Source organism: Crocodylus siamensis, chromosome 5 (genome assembly GCF_052110815.1).
Source record: "Crocodylus siamensis isolate JL-2025a chromosome 5, ASM5211081v1, whole genome shotgun sequence".
In the NCBI taxonomy this organism is placed as follows: domain Eukaryota; kingdom Metazoa; phylum Chordata; order Crocodylia; family Crocodylidae; genus Crocodylus; species Crocodylus siamensis.
Window position 1 is genome coordinate 38,572,866 of NC_143399.1, and position 21,506 is coordinate 38,594,371.

Genomic DNA, 21,506 nt, shown 5'->3' on the forward strand with positions numbered 1-21,506 from the left:
TACATAGATATATATACACACACACACACATTTATTTGTTATACACACACACGTGCATGCACACACATACACATATACGTGTGTGTATATATGTATATACACACATATGTACATACATATATATATATATATATATGGACCCTACTGTAGTGGTTCAGTGGTAGAATCAATGTCTGCTACATGGGTGACCTGGTTTCAAGTCCTGGATGCACGCATGACTACAACCATCAAGGTACCAAACATCCAGACTCAGTATGGCCTTTGGATTCTGTCTCAGTGGTGTTAAGCAGGGGTGGAAGGTCTGGGCAGCCTTCACTCCATACTTTGGCCTAGACATATGCCTCGAAATTCTAGGTGATCTCTCATGCTTACACCATGGCCCAGAGGAATCAATGGTTGTCTACCACATATATATACACCCCCTAGCAAATCAGTGCACATTCCAATAATTGTATTTGTTTTTTGCTTTGACCTTAAATGAAATAATATAGCACTAGCCCCCTAGCACATTAGTAAAGCCTCTAGTTTCTCTCCAACCAAAGAAAAGGTGTGTTGTGTTATAGCCAATGATGCACCACATCATCTACAGCCCCCTTTCCAAAATCCTAGATCCGTCCATCCCAGAAAGGGCCAGCATGGGGGGCAGAGCTAGAACCTGTGAGGATGGGGCATTCATGGGCATGTGAGCAGAGTTGGGGTCCAATGAGAGTTGGGGGGCAGGGCCAGTGCCCCCATGGGGGTGGGAGGCAGAGGCCTTGTACTCACTCTGGGGATGATTCCGGCGTCAGGCTCGACATCTCCTCTGGTGTGGGGACTGCAGGGACAGACAGCATCAGTGCCATGGTTCCACCCAGCCACACACCTGCCCCTGCCACCTATGGCACAACCCCCAGCCACCTCCCTGCCAGCCCAGTGTCCCTCCCCATGGTCATGCCCAGCACTCTCAGTTGCCTCCATAATGCCTGGAGTAACCAGCCTCTACATCACTTGCCACCTCCTCCATGTCAAAAGCCATCACTTCGAGCCCCCATGACTGACCTTAGTGCCCATACTATGTCCCTCCCCCATGCCTAGCATACCTACTCCTGTCCCCTGTGGCAGGATCCAGCCCCTGCAGCCCCTCCACAACCCCCCAGTGCTCCCCAGCCCCCTCACCTTGGAGTTTCCGGCGATGGAAGCGGGGGGACCCCAAGAAGCTGTTCTTGATGGAGTTGAGCCGTGTTTTCCAGGCCACACCGGCCACGCCGGGGCTGGAGGGGGGCGTGCCCCCAGGGGTGCCAGTGGGGCTCTCCTTGGGCGTATGCACGGGGGTGCCCAGCGGGGTGGGGAGGGGGCTGCCGCGGGGGGAGGGGTGGGGGGTGACCTGCGGGACAGAGGGGGGGGCGGGTTTAGTCGGAGGGAAATGGAAGCGAGGGGCAGGGGGCGGGGAAGCAGGGGGCGGCAGGGGGCCAGGGGCTGAGCGGCGGCTCTGCAGTGGGGGGGTGCCACGGGCCAGGCTCCCCTTGGCCGGCAGCGTCTGGGTCTTCGGCGGGCCAGGGGGGGGGCCCGGCTCCGGCGTCGGGGGCGGGGAGCAGAAGACGGGACTCTGCGGAGGGAGGAGGGAGGGAGGGAAGGAGTGACAGAGGGGGCCCCCCCGGGGGGAGGGGGGGTGGGGGGAGAGTGATGAGATGGGCTGAGCGTGACCGCGGTGCTCCCCTAAGGTTAAATCCCCCCACCCCAGAGCCTCACTATCCTGAGACACCACCCCCCCAGAGCCCCCTGGGTCTCCTCTAGCTAAGGACCCCCCCCATCCCTAATGTCTGCAACTCCAGCCAGCCCCAGGCCTCTGGACCCCCTCCCCCAGCTACACTAACCCCCGCAACACTGGCTATATCCAAACCCCCAAGAAACCCAGCCCTCTGACCCACCTGGCAGAGATCCTTGGCTATATTGACCCCCAGCCCCTCAGGACCTCCCCCGCCGAACCCTCACCACATATACTAACCCTTCACCCCCTGCCTCTGACCTCTCCCAGCTCCCCTGGCCCCATCTTGGGTCCTGCTGGCCTCCCAGATCTCCTGATATCCCTCCCACCCTAAACCCCCAGCCTCCATCAGTGAACCTCGCTTCCCATCTTCTCCTCCTAGCTCCCCCGCCTCCCCCCACACATTCATTTCTTCGCACACAGATCCCTTCTGCTCTGGACCCCCAGCCTCTCTCAGCCAGCCTGAGATCCCAGATCCCACCTCAGGACAGTTCCACAGCCCTGCCCCAGCCCCTTCTACTCCTGCCCCAGACCTACTCATAAAGCAACGCCAACCTGGAAGCCTCTGCCCCCGCTCCCCCGTGAGAGCGAAATGAGGTGAAATGAGGCTGCAGAGTCCACAAACTCCCCCAGAATCCCTCCCCTAGCTGTGACCTCCCCGCAAAACCCCCATGCATCTTAGCCTCCCCAGAGCCCCCACCACTATCTCTGCTCTACTCACCTTAATCTTAGCTATCCCACCCCCAGCCCCCTCCTCCCTGCCCCCCACCTGTGGCTGGAGGCACTCACCCTGGGGCTGCTGAGTGGGCTGGAGGAGAGGCCAGTGGAGGCACCGCTGACAGAGCGAGACCTGGGGGCACAGAGATGAGTCAGGCCCAGCTCAGGGAATCCCCTCAGCCAGGGGCAGGCTGGGGTTTAGGACACACAGGGCCAGCAGAGGGGGCAGCACAGACCTCCTATGGACACAGGGAGCCCCCCACCCAAACCCTTTGGAGAACCCCACTCCCAAGCAAAGTGGGGACTAAGATGGTGGTTCCAGCAGACTGAAAGGCTGGGAGGGGGAACGGCCTCTAAACCCAGGCTGTAGAGATTGGTATAGCTGGGGGAAGGGAGGAGAGAAGTGGAGGTGTGGAAAAGAGCATGGTTCCTCTGCATGCCAGCCTGGGGGGAAGCAGGGAGGACAGCACCCCTGATGCCAATGCCTAGCTAGTGGTCAGACACAGCAGCTCATGGTGCCAGGGGAAACAAGGACCTTCCCGCAGGTTCTAACCCCTGGACCAGGCTGGGATGGTGATGCCCCACCCCCAATGCTGTGTCCACTCACCTCTGACTGTGCTGGGCCATCTCGATGGCCCGCCGGGCTGGCACAGGGGAGCCCCCATCCGTGACACTCAGGACCTCCATAGACTTGCGCTCTGGCCGCCGCTTCCCATGGCGGTTCAGCATTGGGGAGTCAACCCGTTTCCGTGGAGGGTCTGCAAGGGTGGCATGGGGGCATCAGGGCAGATGTTCCTCTGGGTGGGGCACACTGGGGGCTGGTGACAATAGGGACCTCTCCGCCAGTGCTGAGATGCAGCTACCTCTGGGGTGGAGCATGTTGACAGATGGGTTATATGTGCAGCCTCTCCCAGTGCTGAGATGTGGCTGGCTCTGGGGTTGGGTGTATTGAGGGATAGGTTATAGACTCTCTCGGTGCTGAGATGCAGCTGCCTCTGGGATAGGGTGTGCTGAGTGATGTTATACGTGGAATCTCTCTAGTGCTGAGATGCAGCTGGTTCTTGGGTGGGGCGTGTTGAGTGATGGAGCCTCTCTCAGTGATGAGATACAGCTGCTCTGGGGCACAGTGCACTGGGGGCTGTTTATCTGGGGATCCCTCACCCCACACAGAGGCAGCCAGTTCTGGAGTAGGAGAACATTAGATGATGGGTTATGTATCCCCTCACTGCCCCACTGGTGTTGAGATGCAGCCACCTCTGGGGTGAAGGCTGGTGCTGCAGAATCCCCCCCCATCCCTGGGACCTGGCTGGTCTGAGATGGAGAAAGGTGTCCCCGGGGCTCACCAATGTCATTACGGGGGGGCAAATCCTCATCCTCACAGCTTGGGTAGCGCTCCTTGCGATCCAGCAGCAGGTAGTAGATCATCTTCTCCTGGTTCTCCCTGTGGGGCCCAGGACAAGTCAGAGCTGGAGGAAGCAGGCTGGGGGCAAGGGGGTGGGGGGACCCTGCTGTTAGCACTTCCCCCTCCCGCATTCCTGTATCCCATGACACTTCTTTCCATCCCCCAATCTCCTCTCCCTTCTATCTCTGCCCCTTGTCCCTATCTAGTCCTTCCTTGCTGATATCTTCACTCCCCACTAAACTCTCCCTCCTGCCCTCTCCCCCTGCCCTCTCCCCATCTTCCCTCCCCAAAACGTGTGCCCACTTCCTGCATATGTCCCCATGCCCATCTTTGCCCCATCTCCCTGCCCTGCCTGGGCTCTCCCTGACACCCATCGTACCCCTCAATCTGCAGCTCCTGCTGGAGGCGGACACGATCCCGAAAGCAGCCCAATGAGTGCATGCTCTCCAGGACATCTGGGTCCAGCTCACTGGCCGAGTGGATTCGTCCGATGGCCACCTTCCGTGGCACTGGCTGCTCCGGCTCTGGCTCATTCTTGCCCCCCCTGTAGCAGACCTGGTATCAGCCCTGCCCCCTGGGTAATGGCCTTACTACTGCTGCTGCTGCCAATCACCTGGGTGAAACTCTCCCTCCCTTCCCTGTGGAGGGAGGCTGAGGGTGCGGGTCCCACAGGGGGTGGAGATTGGGGTATGAATGTTGGCAGGTCCCCAGACAGAAGTGTTCAGCTGAAGGGCATCGACTCAGCACCAGGCATAGAGGGAGAGAAGAAGGCTGAGAGTGCTGGAGTGAGGCAGTGATACTGGGCTGGGGCAGGCAGAGGGTACTGGAGTAGCTGGACCCATGGAGCTAACTGGGGGAGAACAGCTGCCCCCCACCCAACCCCTGTGGCCCCAGGGTATGGGGAGAGGGTGGGAGGGGCTGCATTGGCTACTCACAGGAACCAGGGATGCTTCTGGATCTGCTCCAGCTGCCGAGAGAGGAGACAGTGTCACACCCAGCCAGCCAGGGTCCCTCTATCTTCTCCCCACCCCAGTCAGACAGTTCTTTTTCCCACCCCCAGCATCCACAGCACCCGCAGCTGTGGCCGGAGAAGCCAATCACCCCCACCCCTGACCCCACACTCACGCTAAGGCGCTTCTCAGGCTCCACCTCGATCATGCCACGCAGCAGGTTCTGGCAGTCAGGCGGGATGAAGTGGGGCATATGGAAGATCCCCCGCTTGACCTTCTCCAGAAGCTGGCGCAGGTTGTCATCGTCAAAGGGCAGTGCCCCCTGCAGGCAGTGTGGGAGAGGTGCCCTCAGGGCGGGCTGACCTAGGAGCCCCCCACACACCCTGGGACCCCCATTGGTTTAGGGGCAACCCCCTCTTCTATGAGATCTCCCCAAGGGTGGAAGACCACAACTCTGATACTCCCCTAAATAGGTTGAAAGATCCCCCCCAAATCCCCTCAGGTGGAGGGCCCCCCACTTTGAGTGGTGGTAGCCCCCCAACTCTGACACAAATGGCCTGGGAGACCCCCCCTTGACCGCCTCAGTTTGCGAACCCTCCAAATCTGAGACCCCTGCAAGGGGCCCTAACCCAGGGGAAATATCAGGACAAAAAGAATGACCTGGGGCTAGTAAGTGTGGGGCCTGGGGTTGGGGGGGGCTCTGTGAGGGGGGCAGGGTGACATGACAAAGTGTGTGGGGGTAGGTGGGGTGTGTATGAAGAGCTCAGTGTCATTGGGGGTTGGTGAGAGTGTGGAGCGGTCTGCCAGGGTCTATGGTCATATCAGAGATCTGGGGAGTGGTGAGGGATGTGGGGTTTGAGGCAGTTGGATATGTGGGGCTGAGGGGATTGGGTCTGTGGGTGGGAGTCTAGTGTGGGGAGATAGGTTTAGGGGTGGGTGTGTGTCCAAGGATGTCTCTGGAAGGCATGGAGGTTGGTTGTATGGGAGGCTCTGAAGGGGTCTGGTGTGTCGGGTTGTGGAGGGTGAAGGGGTCAAGTGTGACCGTTTGTAAGGGTGTAGGTAGCTGTGGGGGTGTGGGAGACATCTGCGGTGTGAGGGGATCAGCTATGATGGGGTACAGTCAGTGGCAATAGTCATGCATAGCCAGATGGGGGGTGGATCTGGGGTGTGTGAAGGGGCCATACCCAGGGGTTTGGGGTGGTCACATGTGTGGAGAGGCCTGTGACGCAGTCAGTGGCAGGGGGGTGGGGGTTGTGGAGGAGGGATCAGATGAGGGTATCTGCAGAGGGATAGTCTGTGATAGTATGTGGGATAATATATATAGGTTGGGTGGGGGAGTTGGTGGTGAGGGGGGTAAGAGGGCTTGGGTAGGGGGCCTGTGGGAGGACAGTCTGTAGGGGATGCATGTGAGAGGGGATTAAGTGGGGATGGTCTGTGGTACAGCCTGCAAGATGTTGTCGGGGGGCAATGGGGTTCGATGGTGAGGTCTGCAGGGTGTATGCTCATGTACAACAGTCTGCAGTGGGTATCATGTGGGGGGCAGGCTATAGGGGTGTGGAAGGAGGCATGAGCAATGCATGCCCCCAGCAGCTGGGAGGGCATGGTGGTGGCAGGAGCACGGCGGCAATAAACGGGAGAGCTCCCACAGATGCCACTGGCACTGTCACGGGGGAGAGGAGTGGGGTCCAGGTGAGTGCTGACCAGGGGTCAGCGACCACCCAGAGCCGCTGCCAGCAGCATCAGTAGCAGCCAGCAAGGATCATGGACCACCCACAGATGCCATCAGCGGTGTCAGTGGCGGGGTGGCAAGCGGTGACTGCCCGCAGCGCCTTTTTGTAAGGAGTACACCACCATGCTAAGGGGGTGTATGTGCACCCATGTGCACCCCCTACACATTGCCCCTGGAGGGGGGGATCTCTTTCCCTGGGGTATCCATAGGGTATGCAGGGGGCTGGGCAGGTGTGTGGTGGGGGGTGCCTCTGGGGTGGGGGTTAATGTCTCACCACCAACAGGGCGAAGAGGATGACCCCACAGCTCCACATGTCAGCACGGCGCCCATCATACTTCTCCCCCTGCGCCAGAGACCAGAGAGGAGTTAGCACCAGGCAGGCAAAGGGAGTAGCAGGTGAGACAGGCCCACGGGCTTGATGTGAGACAGCAGGGAAGTGGGGGTACCGACTAGACAGGCCTGTGGGGCTGATCCATGAAGGCAGGGAGCAGGGGGACTGGGCTACAAGGACATGGTAGGGTCCAATTCAAGGCACGGTAGAGGAGGGTGTCTGATTGCACATGCCTGTGAGTCTGCTCTGGGGGAAACAGCAGGCTAGAAAGGTCAGTACATCTGACCCAGGGAGGCTGGGGGGTGGGGGTGGATATGGACCAGCCAGACCTGGGAGTCTGATCCAGGGGAGGCGAGGAGGGACCTGGGGGAAAATAGGGGGCTGGAGGGATGCCAAGCTAGACAGGGGACAAAGGAAGATACCGACCCGCTGGGGCCTTCTGGGGTGAGTCACTTACCTTGATCACCTCGGGACATGCATAGTGGGGAGACCTTAGGGCCAGCAATGGGAGTGGGGGGGCAGGAAGAGAAAGAGAGAGAAAGACAGACAGACAGAGGGAGAGACAGAGTGAAACGGAAGCTCAGTCCCGAGGGGCAGCACAGCCACACACACAAGGGTCCCGATCCTTAGTCCGAGCCCTCCTCACATCCCTTCCCAGCTGACACGCAGTCCCCAGCCCATGCCGGTCAGGGGGTACAGTAGGGAAACACAAATTGACAGTGCCTCCCCCCACCCCCCTGTCCCCTTCTCAGGCCCCTCCACCCTTCCCCCAGGTCCTGGCACCCTCACACAGCCTGGCCCCACAGGCTCACCCACAGCTGGTCTCCAGGAGGTTGTCGCCGACCTGCAGGGAGGCCATGCCGAAGTCAGCAATGCGGATGTTGTTCTTCTCGTCCAGCAACAGGTTCTCTGGCTTCAGATCTCGGTGGCTGTAGGGTGCAGGGAAGGGGCAAGGAAGTGGAGGGCAGAGGGACCCCAATGGGTCGGGATCAGGGACCCTGGATGGACCCACACAAGTTTGTGGGGGAGAACAGGCCCTGACCCTGCAGCAGGTGGTGACTGTGAATGCACTCGCTCTGTACACACTGAGTGATGGGATAAAGGCCCTACTGCCGGAGCCCTCTCAAAGCTGGAGTTGAGTTGGGAGGCTTGGGGTTGGGGAAGTGCTGGACTATAAGAGGGTCCCAGCTTACATGCTGCTCAGGAAAGCTGTGTGGCTGGTTGGGGAAGAGCACCAGACTGGTGGGGAAGGGGGGAAGCAGGTGACTCTGTGGCTGGTAGAGGGGGCAAAAGGACTTTGGGGAGACATGGGGCCTGGTAAACAGTGCTAAGGATGGGGCTTCTCCATAGCTGGGGGCATGGGCTAGGGGGTCTCCATGCCTGGGGGCTCAAAGACTCCCCCAAGAACAGAAGCCCCCAACCCTGACATCCCCCAATGGGTTGGAAGACCCCATTGTCCCCCCAGGCTGGCTAGGAATGGGGTCTCTGTGGCCACTGTCTCCATGGATGGGGATAGGGTCTCTGTGGTCAGGGTCTCCATGGCTAGGGGTGGGGCCTCTGTGGCCCGAGTGTCCATGGCTGGGGGCACTTGGAAGCCCTTTACACACCCTGAGACCTCTGCTGGGTTTGGGATCACTCCCCCCTGTTCTGAGACGCCTCCAAGTGCGGAAGCCCCCAACCTTGACACTTCAATGGGATAGAAGACCTGCCTTGACACCCCCAAGTTGGGTGCCCTCCACTCTGAGACTCCCGCAGGGGGGAACCCCCAACTCTGTCACCCCCCAATGGGTTGGGAGACCCCATTAACACCCCCAGTTTGGCTGAGGCGGGGTCTCTGTGGCTAGGGGTGGCTTCTCTGTGGCCAGGGTCTTTATGGCTGGGGATGGCATCTCTGTGGTTGGGGTCTCCATGACAAGGGGAGGAGTCTTTGTGGATGGGGGAGGGGCAGGGACTTCATGGCTGGGATCTCTGTCTGGGGAGGTCTCTGTGGCCATGGCCAAGTCCCAGGCTCTTGCTCACCATATGGAGTAGCTGTGGCAAAAGTCCAGGGCAGAGACAATCTGTCGGAAGAACTTGCGCGCCTCCTTGGGGGTAAGACGTCCCTTCTTCACCAGGTAGTCGAAGAGCTCCCCTCCCGACACATGCTCCAGCACTAGGTATCTGCAGGAGGTGGGAGGGGGCCACAGTCACAGGCAGGAGAGGGGAAGGGATCAAGAGGAAAAGTCATAGCCTCTCAGAGCCCTGTGACTTGAACAGCTAGGTTCCTCCCTTCATGCCATAGCCCCTGCCAACCCCCAGCCCATTACACCATGGGTTTGGATGGGAGACCACAGTGCTGTGGGGTTCAGGGTAGGGGACTTGGCTGGGGTGCTGTGCTGCAGGAAGCGGAGCACTCAGCAGGTGGTTCTCTCCCCCAGCTCTCAGGGCTGCCCTGGGGCTATGGGGGGTTCTGTCCCAGTATCACCCTTGTGGCCACTCTCTAACCCTGTCTGTCCTCCCAGGGGCCACCTCAGCCAGCTGTGTGACAGCCAGACTATGACAAAGGCAGCCTGTGTGTGAGGTGGCAGCCGCCTGGCACAGCCTGACACCCTGCACAGCCGGCTAGGAACACACACACGGACACACACACACACACACACACACACACACGGGCACATGAGGACATGCACTGTCTGCCCAAGCACACACGCAGATGCACACCAACAGACAGACACACACACATAGGCACCATCTCCTGCCAACACGTGAACACACACACACACATGCACACGCGCGCACACACACGCGCACACACACTGCCAGCCCCAGCACATACACATACGCAGACACAGGCAGCCACATATGCATAAACACACATAGACATGCATAGGCACAGACACAGTATCCCCCCAACATACATGTGGACATACATACACTCACATATGTATACTGACTGTCTGAATACACACACCTACATCCAGACACTGTGCCCTCAACACACAGGTATATGCCACCTATTGCCATTACACCCTTCTATCACACCTACCCACCATGCATGCTCCCACACCTTCCCTAACACTCACACACCACATTCACTTGTAGCACACACAAACTACACACGGAGAAACCTGTCTCTTTCCCCCTAATACACACATGGATATACATACACACATGTGCACATGTACTGCCTGTCTGAATACACACACACGCATGGTTCCCCCAAGGCACAGGCACACACCATGTGTCATTGTCACACAGGTGACGGGTGCCTCCTGAGTCTGAGGGGGCGCAATTTGTGGGTGGGCCCGGGGATGGGCCAAAAGCCCCATATGCACTCTTATATTTCTGTGCCACCACTTAGTGCCCACCCACACATACCACCAGCCCATGTGGCAAAAAAACTGCCCCACTTTTGGGAGCCAATCTCAGGGGGAGCATGTGCTCCCCCATGCCTCCCTACCAGTCACCTGTGCACTGTCATGTACTACACTCACATGCTCTCACCACACATTCCACACACCTTCCCCCACCACTCACACACCACAGTCACCTCTAGCATACATCAGGTTTCACACATGGACACCTTCTTTCCCCACAACACACACACACACCCATCTCCACCCGTCATGCACACAGACACATGGTCACACACACACATACATGGATACACCCCAATCCAACTCTGTGACACAGGACACACACAGACACTGGCCTACAACCTCCCAGCATACAGGCAGAGACCACCTGTTCCTAGCACCCCCTGCCTCAACACACCTTCTGCCCCTATTGTAGACCCTCCTCCCAGCCCCCAATCCTGGAATAGGGGCCTTTTCCCCTGACATCCCCCTCCTATCTCCAGGAACCTCATGGGCCGCACACTCCATCCAGAGCCCAGTGCCTTGCCCTAGATCTCTGCTTCAGTTCCCCTGAGCCCATGCCTTATGCTGGGCCCTGCCCCCTGCCCCCCACCTCTCGATCACATACTGCACCCTCTGAGTGCCAAACCTCCTGCTAGACCATTGTGCCTCAACACCCCCATTCTAGAGCCCCCTGCACCAGTGCCCCTACCAGGGGTGGCCAACCTGTGGCATTCATGCCACAAGGGGCACAGGCAGCCTGTGTGTGTGGTACACGGAAGCCCGGGGAGGGGGTATGCAGCACTGTGGCAGGAAGCAGACAGTACAGTAGCAGATTTGACAGAAAGCACAGGGCAGGGAGCAGGAAGCAGAGTAGTAGATCAGGCAGGGAGGACAGGGCAGAGACCAGAGCACCATATCAAGCAGGGAATATAGGGCAGGAAGCAAAAAGCTGAGAAGCAGATTGGGCAGGAAGCAAGGGGCTTGGAGCAGAACACAGAGAAGCTGACTGGACAGGAAGCACAGGGTAGGGAGTAGAAAGCAGGGCAACAAAGTGAACAGAAAGCAGAGAAGAATTCCAGACGGGGAGTAGAAAGCACAGCAGCATACCAGGCAGGGGAAGGGGATTGGAGTGGCACTCAGGGAAGGTGTGGGGCTAATTCATGGCACTCCTACCGAAAAAGGTTGGCCCTAGACCACAGTGTCAAACTTAGATGAGCTGGCAGGCTGGATCCGGCCTCTGAGGCTTCTTACCACAACCCCCAGAGGCACTGTATTGGTGTGGCCAGCATGGGAGGCTCACACCACCCCTGCCTGCTCCCTGCTGATCTGTGCCCCTAACACTGACCAAAACCCAGAAATTTGGCAGTTAGTAAGAGCAGGTGTTACCCCTTCACATGCCTCCCATGGCAAGAAGCCCCATGTCCACAACTGGAGGCAGGTCATCCAGTTTAAGAGAAGCCCCACAGGCCAGACACGCCACTTCCCTAGGCCAGATCTGGCCTGCAGATGGTGTGAGGGACACCCCAGCCCCCACCCCCCGCACACACCTGGCACTGCCATTTTAGAACCATCCTCTAGATTCCTTCTCAACCACTACCTCCCTTCCAGACCCCACTCTACAGCCCTCGCCGCACGCCATTCTAGAGCTCCCCCTACTCCCCTACCCCTGATTCTAGAGCTCCCTTCTGGCTCCCCCTGTGGCCAGCACCCCATTTTGGAACTCCCTTGTGATCACCTCATCTTCAGCATTCCAGTTCTAGAGCTCTGCTTCTAGACCCCAGGTCAGTACCCCTATTCTAGACTCCCTCTCCCAGCCCCCTCATGCCCTGCCCTCCAATTCTAGAGCTCCCTAGGTGCTCCCCTTGGATCCAGCACCTCAATTCTAGAGTTCTTCCCCTCACCCCCCCACCTCCAGCACTCAGTTCTAGAGCCCCCTTCTTGTGCCCTTCTAGAGTTCCCTTAGCATTTCCCCAGAGTCCTTTAGAGCAATGGCCATCTCCTACCTTCACTGTAACCAACCACCACCCTCTGGCAGTGTGACCAGTTTCCCCAACACTGAACCCTCTCCAAACCATTCTAGAGCTCTGTTCTAGTCACTTTGCAGCCATCTGCTGGCAGGAGAAAGTTCTCAACAAGGTCTGTCCTTCAGCCCCGTTGTCACAGACCCAGAATGCAAGTCCTGGGATTCAGGTGTCTCTTCTGGATTTCCCTCCCACCCAGAACTCTGCCAGAGCAGGATACCGCCCTCCAGAACTAGAGCCAGCTTGGGGTCAGCACAGAGCAGAGAGCTCTCTATGGCACCAAACTGACTCATGAACAGATCAAGATCCATCCAGTTCAGTTCCTGGCCTCACCGAGAGACTAGGCTAGACTCTCCTTTACTCAACAGATTGACACCACCTTCCCATTCTTCTCCTCCCCATTCCCCCAGCCAAGTTCACCCCAGTTTGTTCTGCGTTCTTCAGGAGTCCCCTGGGATGCTTCTAGCTGGCCTCAGAGCTCCTCTCTGCTTGTATCTCACTAGACCAGTTCCGCCTGGCTCCTCTCAGTGCTGCTGAACATCCCCTGTGGGATATTCTGATCCTCCTAGGGCTGAAAATGCCTCCCAGCCTCGAATCCTCAGCCTCTCCCATGCTTGGCACCACACTCATTGATGACTGCATTAAGATGGGTCTCCAGGCTGGTCCTCAAGGATCCCCATAAGGTATGGGCCCTCCTTTCTACCCAACTGCCCCTTCAATTCAACACCACCCTCTGTCATCTCCCTCTCAGTCAGCTCCTGACCCACCTTCCCAGTTCCAGGGCCTGGCCTCAGCACCACCTGCCCTCCCTCCTAGAAGAGGTGGGGTTACCCCCATAAGCTACCTAGAACAGGGGTGCTCAATTCCCAGTCTGAAAGCCAGATCCAGCCCCTGGTCCCATGTGAGGAGCCCCATGGGCTGTAGCCCAGTGTGCTAGATTGGTACCTCAGTACCCACCCTGGTACATGGGGGCCAGGTAAAAGAGGTGTGGTGGCCTGGGACCCAATCCCAGCACGCAGAGGCCAGCTGTGGCCGTGGGAATCCTAATCCTGGCAGGCAGGGTCTGATCCAGCCCCATGTCATTCATCAGGGCTGTGAGGCCAAGAGCACAAGCACCACTGATGTAGAACAACAACCAGGCAGGCCTGCTTCAGTCCAGACCATGTTCTAGAATGGGAGGATGGGACAAACCTTGCCTTAAGAGATTCTAGAGAAATAACCCTAGCCCACTGAAAGGGTGTTCTGGATAGAGAAGAGAAGGGCACTGTGATCTAGCCTAGGGGACTACAACCTCTGACCTCAGGACCAAATCTGGCCCATGGAGCCCTGGCATCTGGCTTGTGGGGATCCCCATGCCAATGGGGGACCAGTGGAAACTCCATGTGACCAGATCCAGTCCTGCTGTACAGTGGGAGCAAGGCCAGGCCTGCCACCCCCATATCCGGATTGGGGTTGGGCTGCTCCTCATCCCCTCCTGCCCCATAGATCCACACTGGGACTAGGCTACTCGCTGCCCATCCTCCAGGTGGATGTATTGGGGTCAGGCTATGCACCCCAAAACCGCAGCCAGATCAGGCCTTTGCCATGTCAGCCCCGTTTGCTGAACTGAGTGCACTGGCCAGATCTGGCCTGTGGACAGACCTGGCACTCCCCATCTGGCCCAGAGGCAAAAACACTGGGCACCTCCAGTCTAGAGCAATGGTACAACAGGCTGCCCACGAAAAAAGGCCTCATTACAGAGCTGCTGTCTAGAAAAACAAATGCCAGTGGTTCCCCTGTGGGAAGAGAAACCCAGCAGCAATTGGGGTGGCCCACTGCAGGGACCACCTCATGGCAGACTGTCACGTAGGAAAGAACAGTCATGCAGACAGTCTAGTGCTCAACCTTTTGGCCCCACAGGACGGATAAGAGGTGTGAGGCCCATCTGCAGGCTGGATTGGGCCCTGGGTACCTGATGCCACCCCCTTCTGCCCATCATGCACCAGAGTTGGGTCCTGGGGGCCTACCACCACTTCCTCCTACCACCACACTGGGATTGGGCCCTGGGACTTGTCATCACCCTCGCCCGTCCCTGCTAGCTGGGATCAGGGCTTCCCACGGGTTCAGAGATTTGGCAGCAAGGGAGTGGTAGCACCACTGCCCCACCACCAAATTTCTGGACCTATGGTTCCAGATGACACAGCACTGCAGGCTGGATGTGGCCTGTGGGCCAGAGGTTGAGCACCACCAATCTAGAATGGCAAAAGAAAAAGGCATGGAGGTTCTAGAGCCATGATCCAGAAGGGTGGCCCAGCAAGAGGATCATGTCCTAGAACAGGGGTAGACAATCCCTGGCACGCATGCCAGAGTGTGGCACGCAAAGCCATTTTGCTTGGCATGCGTGCCTCGGGACAGACAGCAGGGGAGCTGCAAGGAGTCTGATCCTTGTTGTGCCAGTGCAGCCCCAGCCCCTTCTCTGTCATCTGCTTCAAGGCACGTGTGCACCCACCAGCAGCAATGAGCTGGGCCAGGGCTCTGCAGACCCTGGTGCAGCTACTTTCAGACTCCCTGCCACTTCCTGTGAGTAACCTGGGCTCCATGGTAGGTGGCAGGCAGATGGGAGGCTGCAAGTGGCTGTACTGGAGTCTGCAGAGCCCCAGCCCAGCTTGTTGCTGGCAGCAGGTCCACACAGGCCTCAGGGTGGACAGCAGGAAAGGGGTCGTGGCTGCAATGCCCCAATGAGCATCAGGCCCCTCATGGCTCCCCCGCCATCCACCCCTGGTACACCAACATCTTACAAGTTGAGGCTGAGGGTGGTTTTGGTGTTCTGTCCAAAAACTTTGCTGACCCCTGCTCTAGAACCTCTATGCCAGACTAGTGAAGCCACAGCCAACATCTGGAGCCCCAGTCTAGAGCAGGGGTTGGTAATCTACAGCCCACAGATTGGATCTGGCCCAAGGAATCATCAGGTTTGCAGAGCCAGAAGGGGGTGCAGGGGTTGGCAGTGGGAAGCTTTGCCCACACTGCCTCTGGGCAGCAGAGAGCTTCAACTGTGTCACAGCTGGGGAATAGGGAGAAGCAGCAGTGGCCAAGTCCTAGCACTCGCCTGTCTCAGCCCCAGTGCTGGGTCCTTCTGGCCCACCAACCACTGCTCAACCTTTGGACTCTGTGGGACAGAAGGGTGAGGCAGGGCCCGTCTGTGGACCGGATGAGGCCCTGAGGGCCTGACATCACCCTCTCCCTGCCCTGTGCACCAGGATTGGGCCCTAGGGGCCCGGGATTGCCCGCTGGACCTTGGAATTGGGTATTTAGGTTGGATGCTTAATGCAAAATATATGGTCTCGGGCTTCCCCAGGGTCCAGATATTTGACAGCAAGGGAATGGTACCACAGCTCCCCCTCCGCCAAATTTCTGACCCCATGGGGATTTTGCAGGTGAGATGCCATGTCTCTGTGGGGGCCAGGGGGTAGGCAAGCACCCCTGCTCTGGAGTGCCACAGTTACCCATCCAGGGTACTCTAGAAGGGCAACACAACTGCAACTCATGCTCCAGATCCCAGACCTAGAACACCACAACAGGCCCAGCTCCAGAACCACGTCCCAGGCCAGCACATTGCGTCTCCCAGACATGACCCAGAACCTTTCGGAACCTCAACCGCAACCATCGCCAATATGGACTGCACGGCGAAGGCAGCCTTCGTCCCACTGCCAAGATCTAGACCCCTGCACCCCTCATTCTAAAGCAGTCCCCGCCAAGCCAAAGCCAGGCTTCCCGTTGGTCAAGGCACCATCTCCTCAGCCAATCAAAACCCTTGGAAGCAACAGCACAGATGTCATGATTCTGACTGGCTGCCACATAGCCTCCTGGCCAATCCCAGCCCTCAGAAGTGACAGCACAGATTCCAAGATGTTGACTGGCCAGTACATCCTCAGTCCAGCCAATCACTGCTCTCACAAGTGACAGCTCAGATTCAGGAGCTCCGATTGGCTGCCATGCAATCTTGACAGCCAATCAAGGCTGCAGGGCTGGCCAAAGCTCTGAAGGAATGAGAGAGCCTGGGGGAGGGGCTGGGTTCTGCCTGGCTTCTGCCAAGCTAAACAGGGTCAGGTTGGGTAAGTGCCTAGATGGGAGACCCCCTAAATCTCTGATGAACAGATTGGGGAGTGTAGGATGGGGGGACCTCCCAGGGCAGCCAATGGCAAAGCATCAGCCCTCTAATGGTGTCAGCCCTTCAGAGTGGGTATGAAAGGCCTGCCTTCTCCAGGGGATACCAGGCATGGGTGGGGGGGTGCAGGTGGCAGCTATAAATAAATACCTACAAATATTTCTTATTCTCATAGACGTCGTGCAGCTTGAGGACATGGGGATGCTCGATCAGCTTGAGGATGGCGATCTCCCGCTCCACCTGGGGGAGACGCACAGTGTGAGCTGGTGGGGGGGAGAGTTACCCCTTCAGGTGCCCCCCCCACCCTGAGGTCTTGGGGGGCAGGGAAGGCAGGTGCCCCTCCCCTGCTTGCTCACCTTCATCAGCACCGACTCAGAGAGCTTCTCCCGGTTGACGATCTTGATGGCGACTTTCTGGCCGGTGATGCAGTGGACACCCAGCTTTACCAGGCCTGTGGCAGGGGGAATGGATAGTGGGCTGTGTGGTAAGAGTGCCCCCGCCCCGTCCCAGTGTGGTACAGTGACAGAGCTCTGTCATTCCTCAACTCCCTTCCCACAGTGAGCCCTGCCATGACATGACCCTCACCAGACCACAGAGCCCCCCAGTGCCACCTGCATAGCACAGCACTCCCACCTGATCTTCCGATGTCACTGTGCCTCCTATGATATCATCACAGTACAGTACATTGTCCCCTGGAAGCCCTACCACAGCACAGCAACCCCCCAGTGATACCTGTCACAGTGCCCCCACTGACATCAGCACAGCACAGTGCTCCCTTCTGATCCTCTGATGTCACAGTGCCCCCTATGATATCAGCACAACACAGAGCCTCCGAGGAGTTCTCACAACAACACAGCATGTCCTGCCTCTCCCCATGTTATCTGCTATAGTGCCCCCTCCCAATTCTCTGATGTCACAGTACACCGTCTGACCTCATCACAGCGTAGTGCCTCTCTGGAGGTCCTACCATGGCACAGCAGGCCACCAGCATCACTTGCCACAGCACAACACTCTTTCCCAATTCTCTAATGTTGCAGCACCCCCTGTGACATCATCACAGCATAGTGGGACCACTGCACAGAGCTCCCTCCCAATCCTCTGATGTCACAGCATCCCCTGTGACATCATCACAGCACTGTGCCCCTTGGACCTCTCCATGGCACCATGACCTCAGCCCCCTGCCATGACACAGCTACCCCTTGGCCTCCTGATGGCACAATAGCCCCCAATGTCCCCTACCACAGCACAGCTCCCTGTCCCAATCCTCTGATGTCACAGCTCCACTATCACATCATTGTGCCCCTCATGGCAGTGCCTTCCCTCTTGCAGTGACCCACAGCACCTCCCAATGACCTCCCTCGAATGACAGATCAGACCCCACTCACTGCTGCACCCCCAGTTATCAGACAGACCCCACCATGGGATGGCACCCCATAGGGGCATACCCTGAAGCACAGCACAGCCCCCTACTGGTCCTGTGTAGCTCTGGATCCCTCAGTTGCACAGTGCCTCAATCCCTCAGCATCTCCCCAAGACTTGCCTGGCACTGGTCATGATGATGTGAGCACTGGTCCATCCCCCTTCTCACCCCTCTCCAGCCTCCCTCACCCACCTCCATGAATGCACCAGCCACAGCAGAATGGGAATCAGACCTTTCCAGTCTGAGTGCCAGACCCCATTAACCAAGATTGGGGCCCACCACAATAGGCCATGCCCAGACCTACATCAAGCATCCACAGACCCTGGCATCCTTGTGTCTGGATGGGGAAGCTGAGGCATGGGCTGATCCCATGACCTGTCCATAGTCACCAGGAAAGGACAGAGTCATGGACTGGACTTAGGAGTCCCAAGGCCACCCCCACACTTCCAGCACCTCCCACCTTCATCCCTCCCCCTCCAACTGCTGGGCTTCTGGCCTATAAACAAAGCTCTTCCTGTAGGTCCTACAAAAACTCAGCTGCTTGGGCTCCCCCCCTGCACAAATACACACACATACACACATCCCCAGGGGCTGGCCTGTGGATGGGTTTCAGGAAAAGGGGAGTTCTCTTTTCTCTTTCAGGAAAAGAGGAGGCAGGGAGGGAGGGGGCAGCACTGTAGCCTGTGCGTCTGGCCGGGCAGGGTCACAGGGCCCTCATTTCAGGGAAGGAGAGACACCCCTCCCTCCCTCCCCCCCAATCTCCAGATGCACGGACAGACAGACACACACATGGCAGCTCTGGCCCAGCTGAGGCATCTCTGCCCAAAGTGATTATTCAGCAATCTGGATCTCCTGGCCGCTGTTCCGGTCCATCCATCCATCTGCCCTGTGAGCAGAGCCCTCCTGGGTCCCCAGCCGCAGAGTGATGTTCTCAGGCTGGATTTCCACCCCCACCCCAACCTCCCTGTATCACACACATACCTCATGCCCCCTCCACCCTCCTCCCAGCCTGAACCACCACTGCACCACACTAGCACGTCTCCATCCCCACCCAGGAGGCCTCTCCTCTCTGCTCCCATCCCTGCAGCGGCAGAGGAGAGGAACACACAGCTTCTGACCCCCCCTCCCACCACAGCTTCCAGCCTGACCCCTCTCCCCATGCATTCCCCCATGCCTGTCACCCCCAGGCCCAGGCTCAGGACACCCCCAAAGAGGAGCATCTCAGCCCCCCAACCCCAGCAATCTGTCGCCTCTCAACACCCACTGCCCCCCCACCTTCCTACTCCCTTTCAGCCAGGATTCCCCCTTCCACCCATCTCCCTGCTCCACCAGCTCCACTCCAGCTCTCCCCCTTCACCTTTGCACTGCAGCAAGGAAGAAAAAAATAGCTGATCCCTCCTCCACACACAACCTCAGCTGCAGATGCAGCCCTATGCAGTGGAAGTAGGCAGCCCCTGTGCCCCCGACCCCTGGCATTTCTACCCTTCTCTGCAATGTATGCAGTGACTGGGGGTGGGGCTGCTCCGTGGGATCTTAGGGAGACCCAATTTGCTTCCTCTGACACACACCCCTCCTTACTCCCTGCAGCAAAAGCAGCATCCAATGCTCCCCCCTCCCGACACACACCCGTTACACCCCTGCCCATTCATCACCCCACCACATGCCCGCGCACACACACACGCGCGCGCACACACACACACACACACACACCAGTGCCCTCTGCTTTCTCCGGCCACCGCTGCCATAGACTGCAGCACAGCAGGGAATCTGTCCAGAGCCAGACGTCTGTCCCTCCACCTCCCCACCCAAGTGCCCAGGTGTGAAACTAACTGTGTGTGCCCCCACACCCCAGTATCTCCCACTGCAGCTGGGGACAGAGGTGACCCAGACTAGCTCCCCTTGGCAGTGCACACCAGGGATATACGCCCCCACCATCCTGGCTGCTTGCCCACCCCCACAAGTCCCTGGAAATAGCCTCCCCCCCACCCACGGATCCTGGCAGGAAATACACACCCTCCCTTGAACCCTGGAGCCCCACCAGCTCCCGCCCTATGGACCCTCACTATACTCAGCAAGGCCAATCCCCCCCACTAGTCCTGCCCCATGGGCCCCCCTACACACAGCAAGGCCAAACCACCAGCCTCCCACGACCTACTAGCCCTGCCACCCTCCAGCCCCCACCTCTCCACTGCCTCCCCCCAATCTCACGAATCATCCCCATCTTCACCTCCTCCCAGTCTGGCTGCTGGCTTTCAGCCCCTCCAGCTCCATCAGGCCATCCAAAGACCCAGATTCCCACAAACCCCACTGATTCTAGCCCCCAACCCTCACCTCAAAACCCCAAAGTAGCCATAGCCCCCCACCACACCATCCCTGGCTCTGCATTCCTTCCTCCCAGCCCCAGACTGCTAGCTCTACAGACTCCCTGCTCCATCTATCCATCTGTCCATCCATCTACCCACTCACCCACCCATCCATCCATCCGTCAACTCGGTGTCCCCCAGCCCCCAACCATCTGGGGCCTGGGAGGTGGGGAGTGGGGTTATAAGAGACGTTAGGGAGAAGGGGTATTCTCAGTGGCCATCACCAGAGCATCAGGCACTCCCAGATCCCTGGGCGGGAGGCGGGCAAGGGGTGCTGGAGGGGCGGGGACTCACCTGTCTGGCCTTTACCCAGGGTCTTTTCCAGGCGGTAGGGACCCACGTACTGCGCGTGCTGCTGCGGTTGGTAGGGATGAACCCCCCCAGCCTCCTTCCCGCTGGACATAATGCTGGGCCTTTGTCTTCCTCCTGCAGAGGCCTTGCCGTCTTCCTTGCCTCAGCTCCCTTGGCACCCCCCTCCTCTGCCTAAGCACACCCCAGCCCTCCCCGAACAATGGATGGGGCGAGGAGGAGTGGGGGCGCTGGGGAGCAGGGGGGTGAGGCACCTTCACCCCAGGCAGGCAGCGGGCATCCTTGGTTGAGCAGGGGGAAAGGATGGGATATCAGGGTGCTGGGGAGGGACACAGGGCACGGGAGGGGATGCGCTAGGCAGGGAGGGAGCCCCGGGGTGGGGGGGGGGGCAGGGCGGTCACACACCAGGGACCAGCATGACGGGGCTGCTCCCCCCCTTCCTGCTGGGGATGCTGGTACTGCGGGGAGATGCTGGCTGGCCCCTTCCTCGCCCAGCCACCTCCTCCTCCTCCTGCTCCTCCCTCCGCAATGTGAAGGACTCTCTCCAGCATCCCCCGCCCCCCCTTCCCCCCCCAACCACCTTACATCAGCATCCGGGCACTGGTGACAGCACAACTGGGGTTAACCCTTCCGCAACAAAGGCGGCCCAGCCCCTCCCCACCTTGGGGGGTAGGGGAGGTGGGGAGCAGGAAGGAGGGACTGGGGGGTCAGTGTGTGCCATGTGGGTGGGTGGGTGTGATGGGGTGTGATCAGGAGGGATGGCTGGGGGTCAGGGTGTGTGGGTGTGTGAGACAGACGGACAGACAGGGTGTGATCAGAAGGGAAAGACTGGGGGTCTGTGCGGGGGTTAGTGGGTGTGTATATATGTGTGTATATATGTAAGACAGGGTGTGATCAGGAGGGAGGGGTTGGGGGTCAGTGTGTGTGTGTGTGTGTGTGTGTGTGTGAGAGAGAGAGAGAGAAGGAGAGGAAGATGGGGTGTGACCAGGAGGGAGGCTAGGAGTGATGGCCTGGCGGTGAGGGTGTATGTGTGTGTAT

General features: G+C 58.7%; 1 protein-coding gene across 2 annotated transcripts in view; it reads right to left on the bottom strand.

Annotated features, from left to right (window-relative positions):
• The window catches only part of BRSK1 (BR serine/threonine kinase 1), a 30,350-nt gene extending 9,347 nt beyond the window's left edge, over window positions 1–21,003 (bottom strand). Inside the window, exons 1-16 of one of the 2 annotated variants that reach the window (XM_090047252.1) lie at window positions 20,874–21,003; window positions 20,454–20,749; window positions 16,733–16,827; window positions 16,531–16,616; window positions 8,893–9,033; window positions 7,686–7,802; window positions 7,331–7,364; window positions 6,817–6,885; window positions 4,989–5,135; window positions 4,799–4,830; window positions 4,243–4,407; window positions 3,805–3,902; window positions 3,069–3,219; window positions 2,534–2,594; window positions 1,156–1,363; window positions 766–814 (exon numbers count right to left, since the gene is read on the bottom strand). In XM_090047252.1, the coding sequence (XP_089903378.1) occupies window positions 766–814; window positions 1,156–1,363; window positions 2,534–2,594; window positions 3,069–3,219; window positions 3,805–3,902; window positions 4,243–4,407; window positions 4,799–4,830; window positions 4,989–5,135; window positions 6,817–6,885; window positions 7,331–7,364; window positions 7,686–7,802; window positions 8,893–9,033; window positions 16,531–16,616; window positions 16,733–16,827; window positions 20,454–20,562 (1,562 nt within the window). In that variant the 5' untranslated portion in view covers window positions 20,563–20,749; window positions 20,874–21,003. Of the gene's footprint in view, window positions 1–765; window positions 815–1,155; window positions 1,586–2,533; window positions 2,595–3,068; window positions 3,220–3,804; window positions 3,903–4,242; window positions 4,408–4,798; window positions 4,831–4,988; window positions 5,136–6,816; window positions 6,886–7,330; window positions 7,365–7,685; window positions 7,803–8,892; window positions 9,034–16,530; window positions 16,617–16,732; window positions 16,828–20,453; window positions 20,750–20,873 lie in introns of both variants that reach the window. The other variant, XM_090047251.1, reaches the window with a different exon arrangement.
• Between the last annotated feature and the right edge of the window lie 503 nt (window positions 21,004–21,506).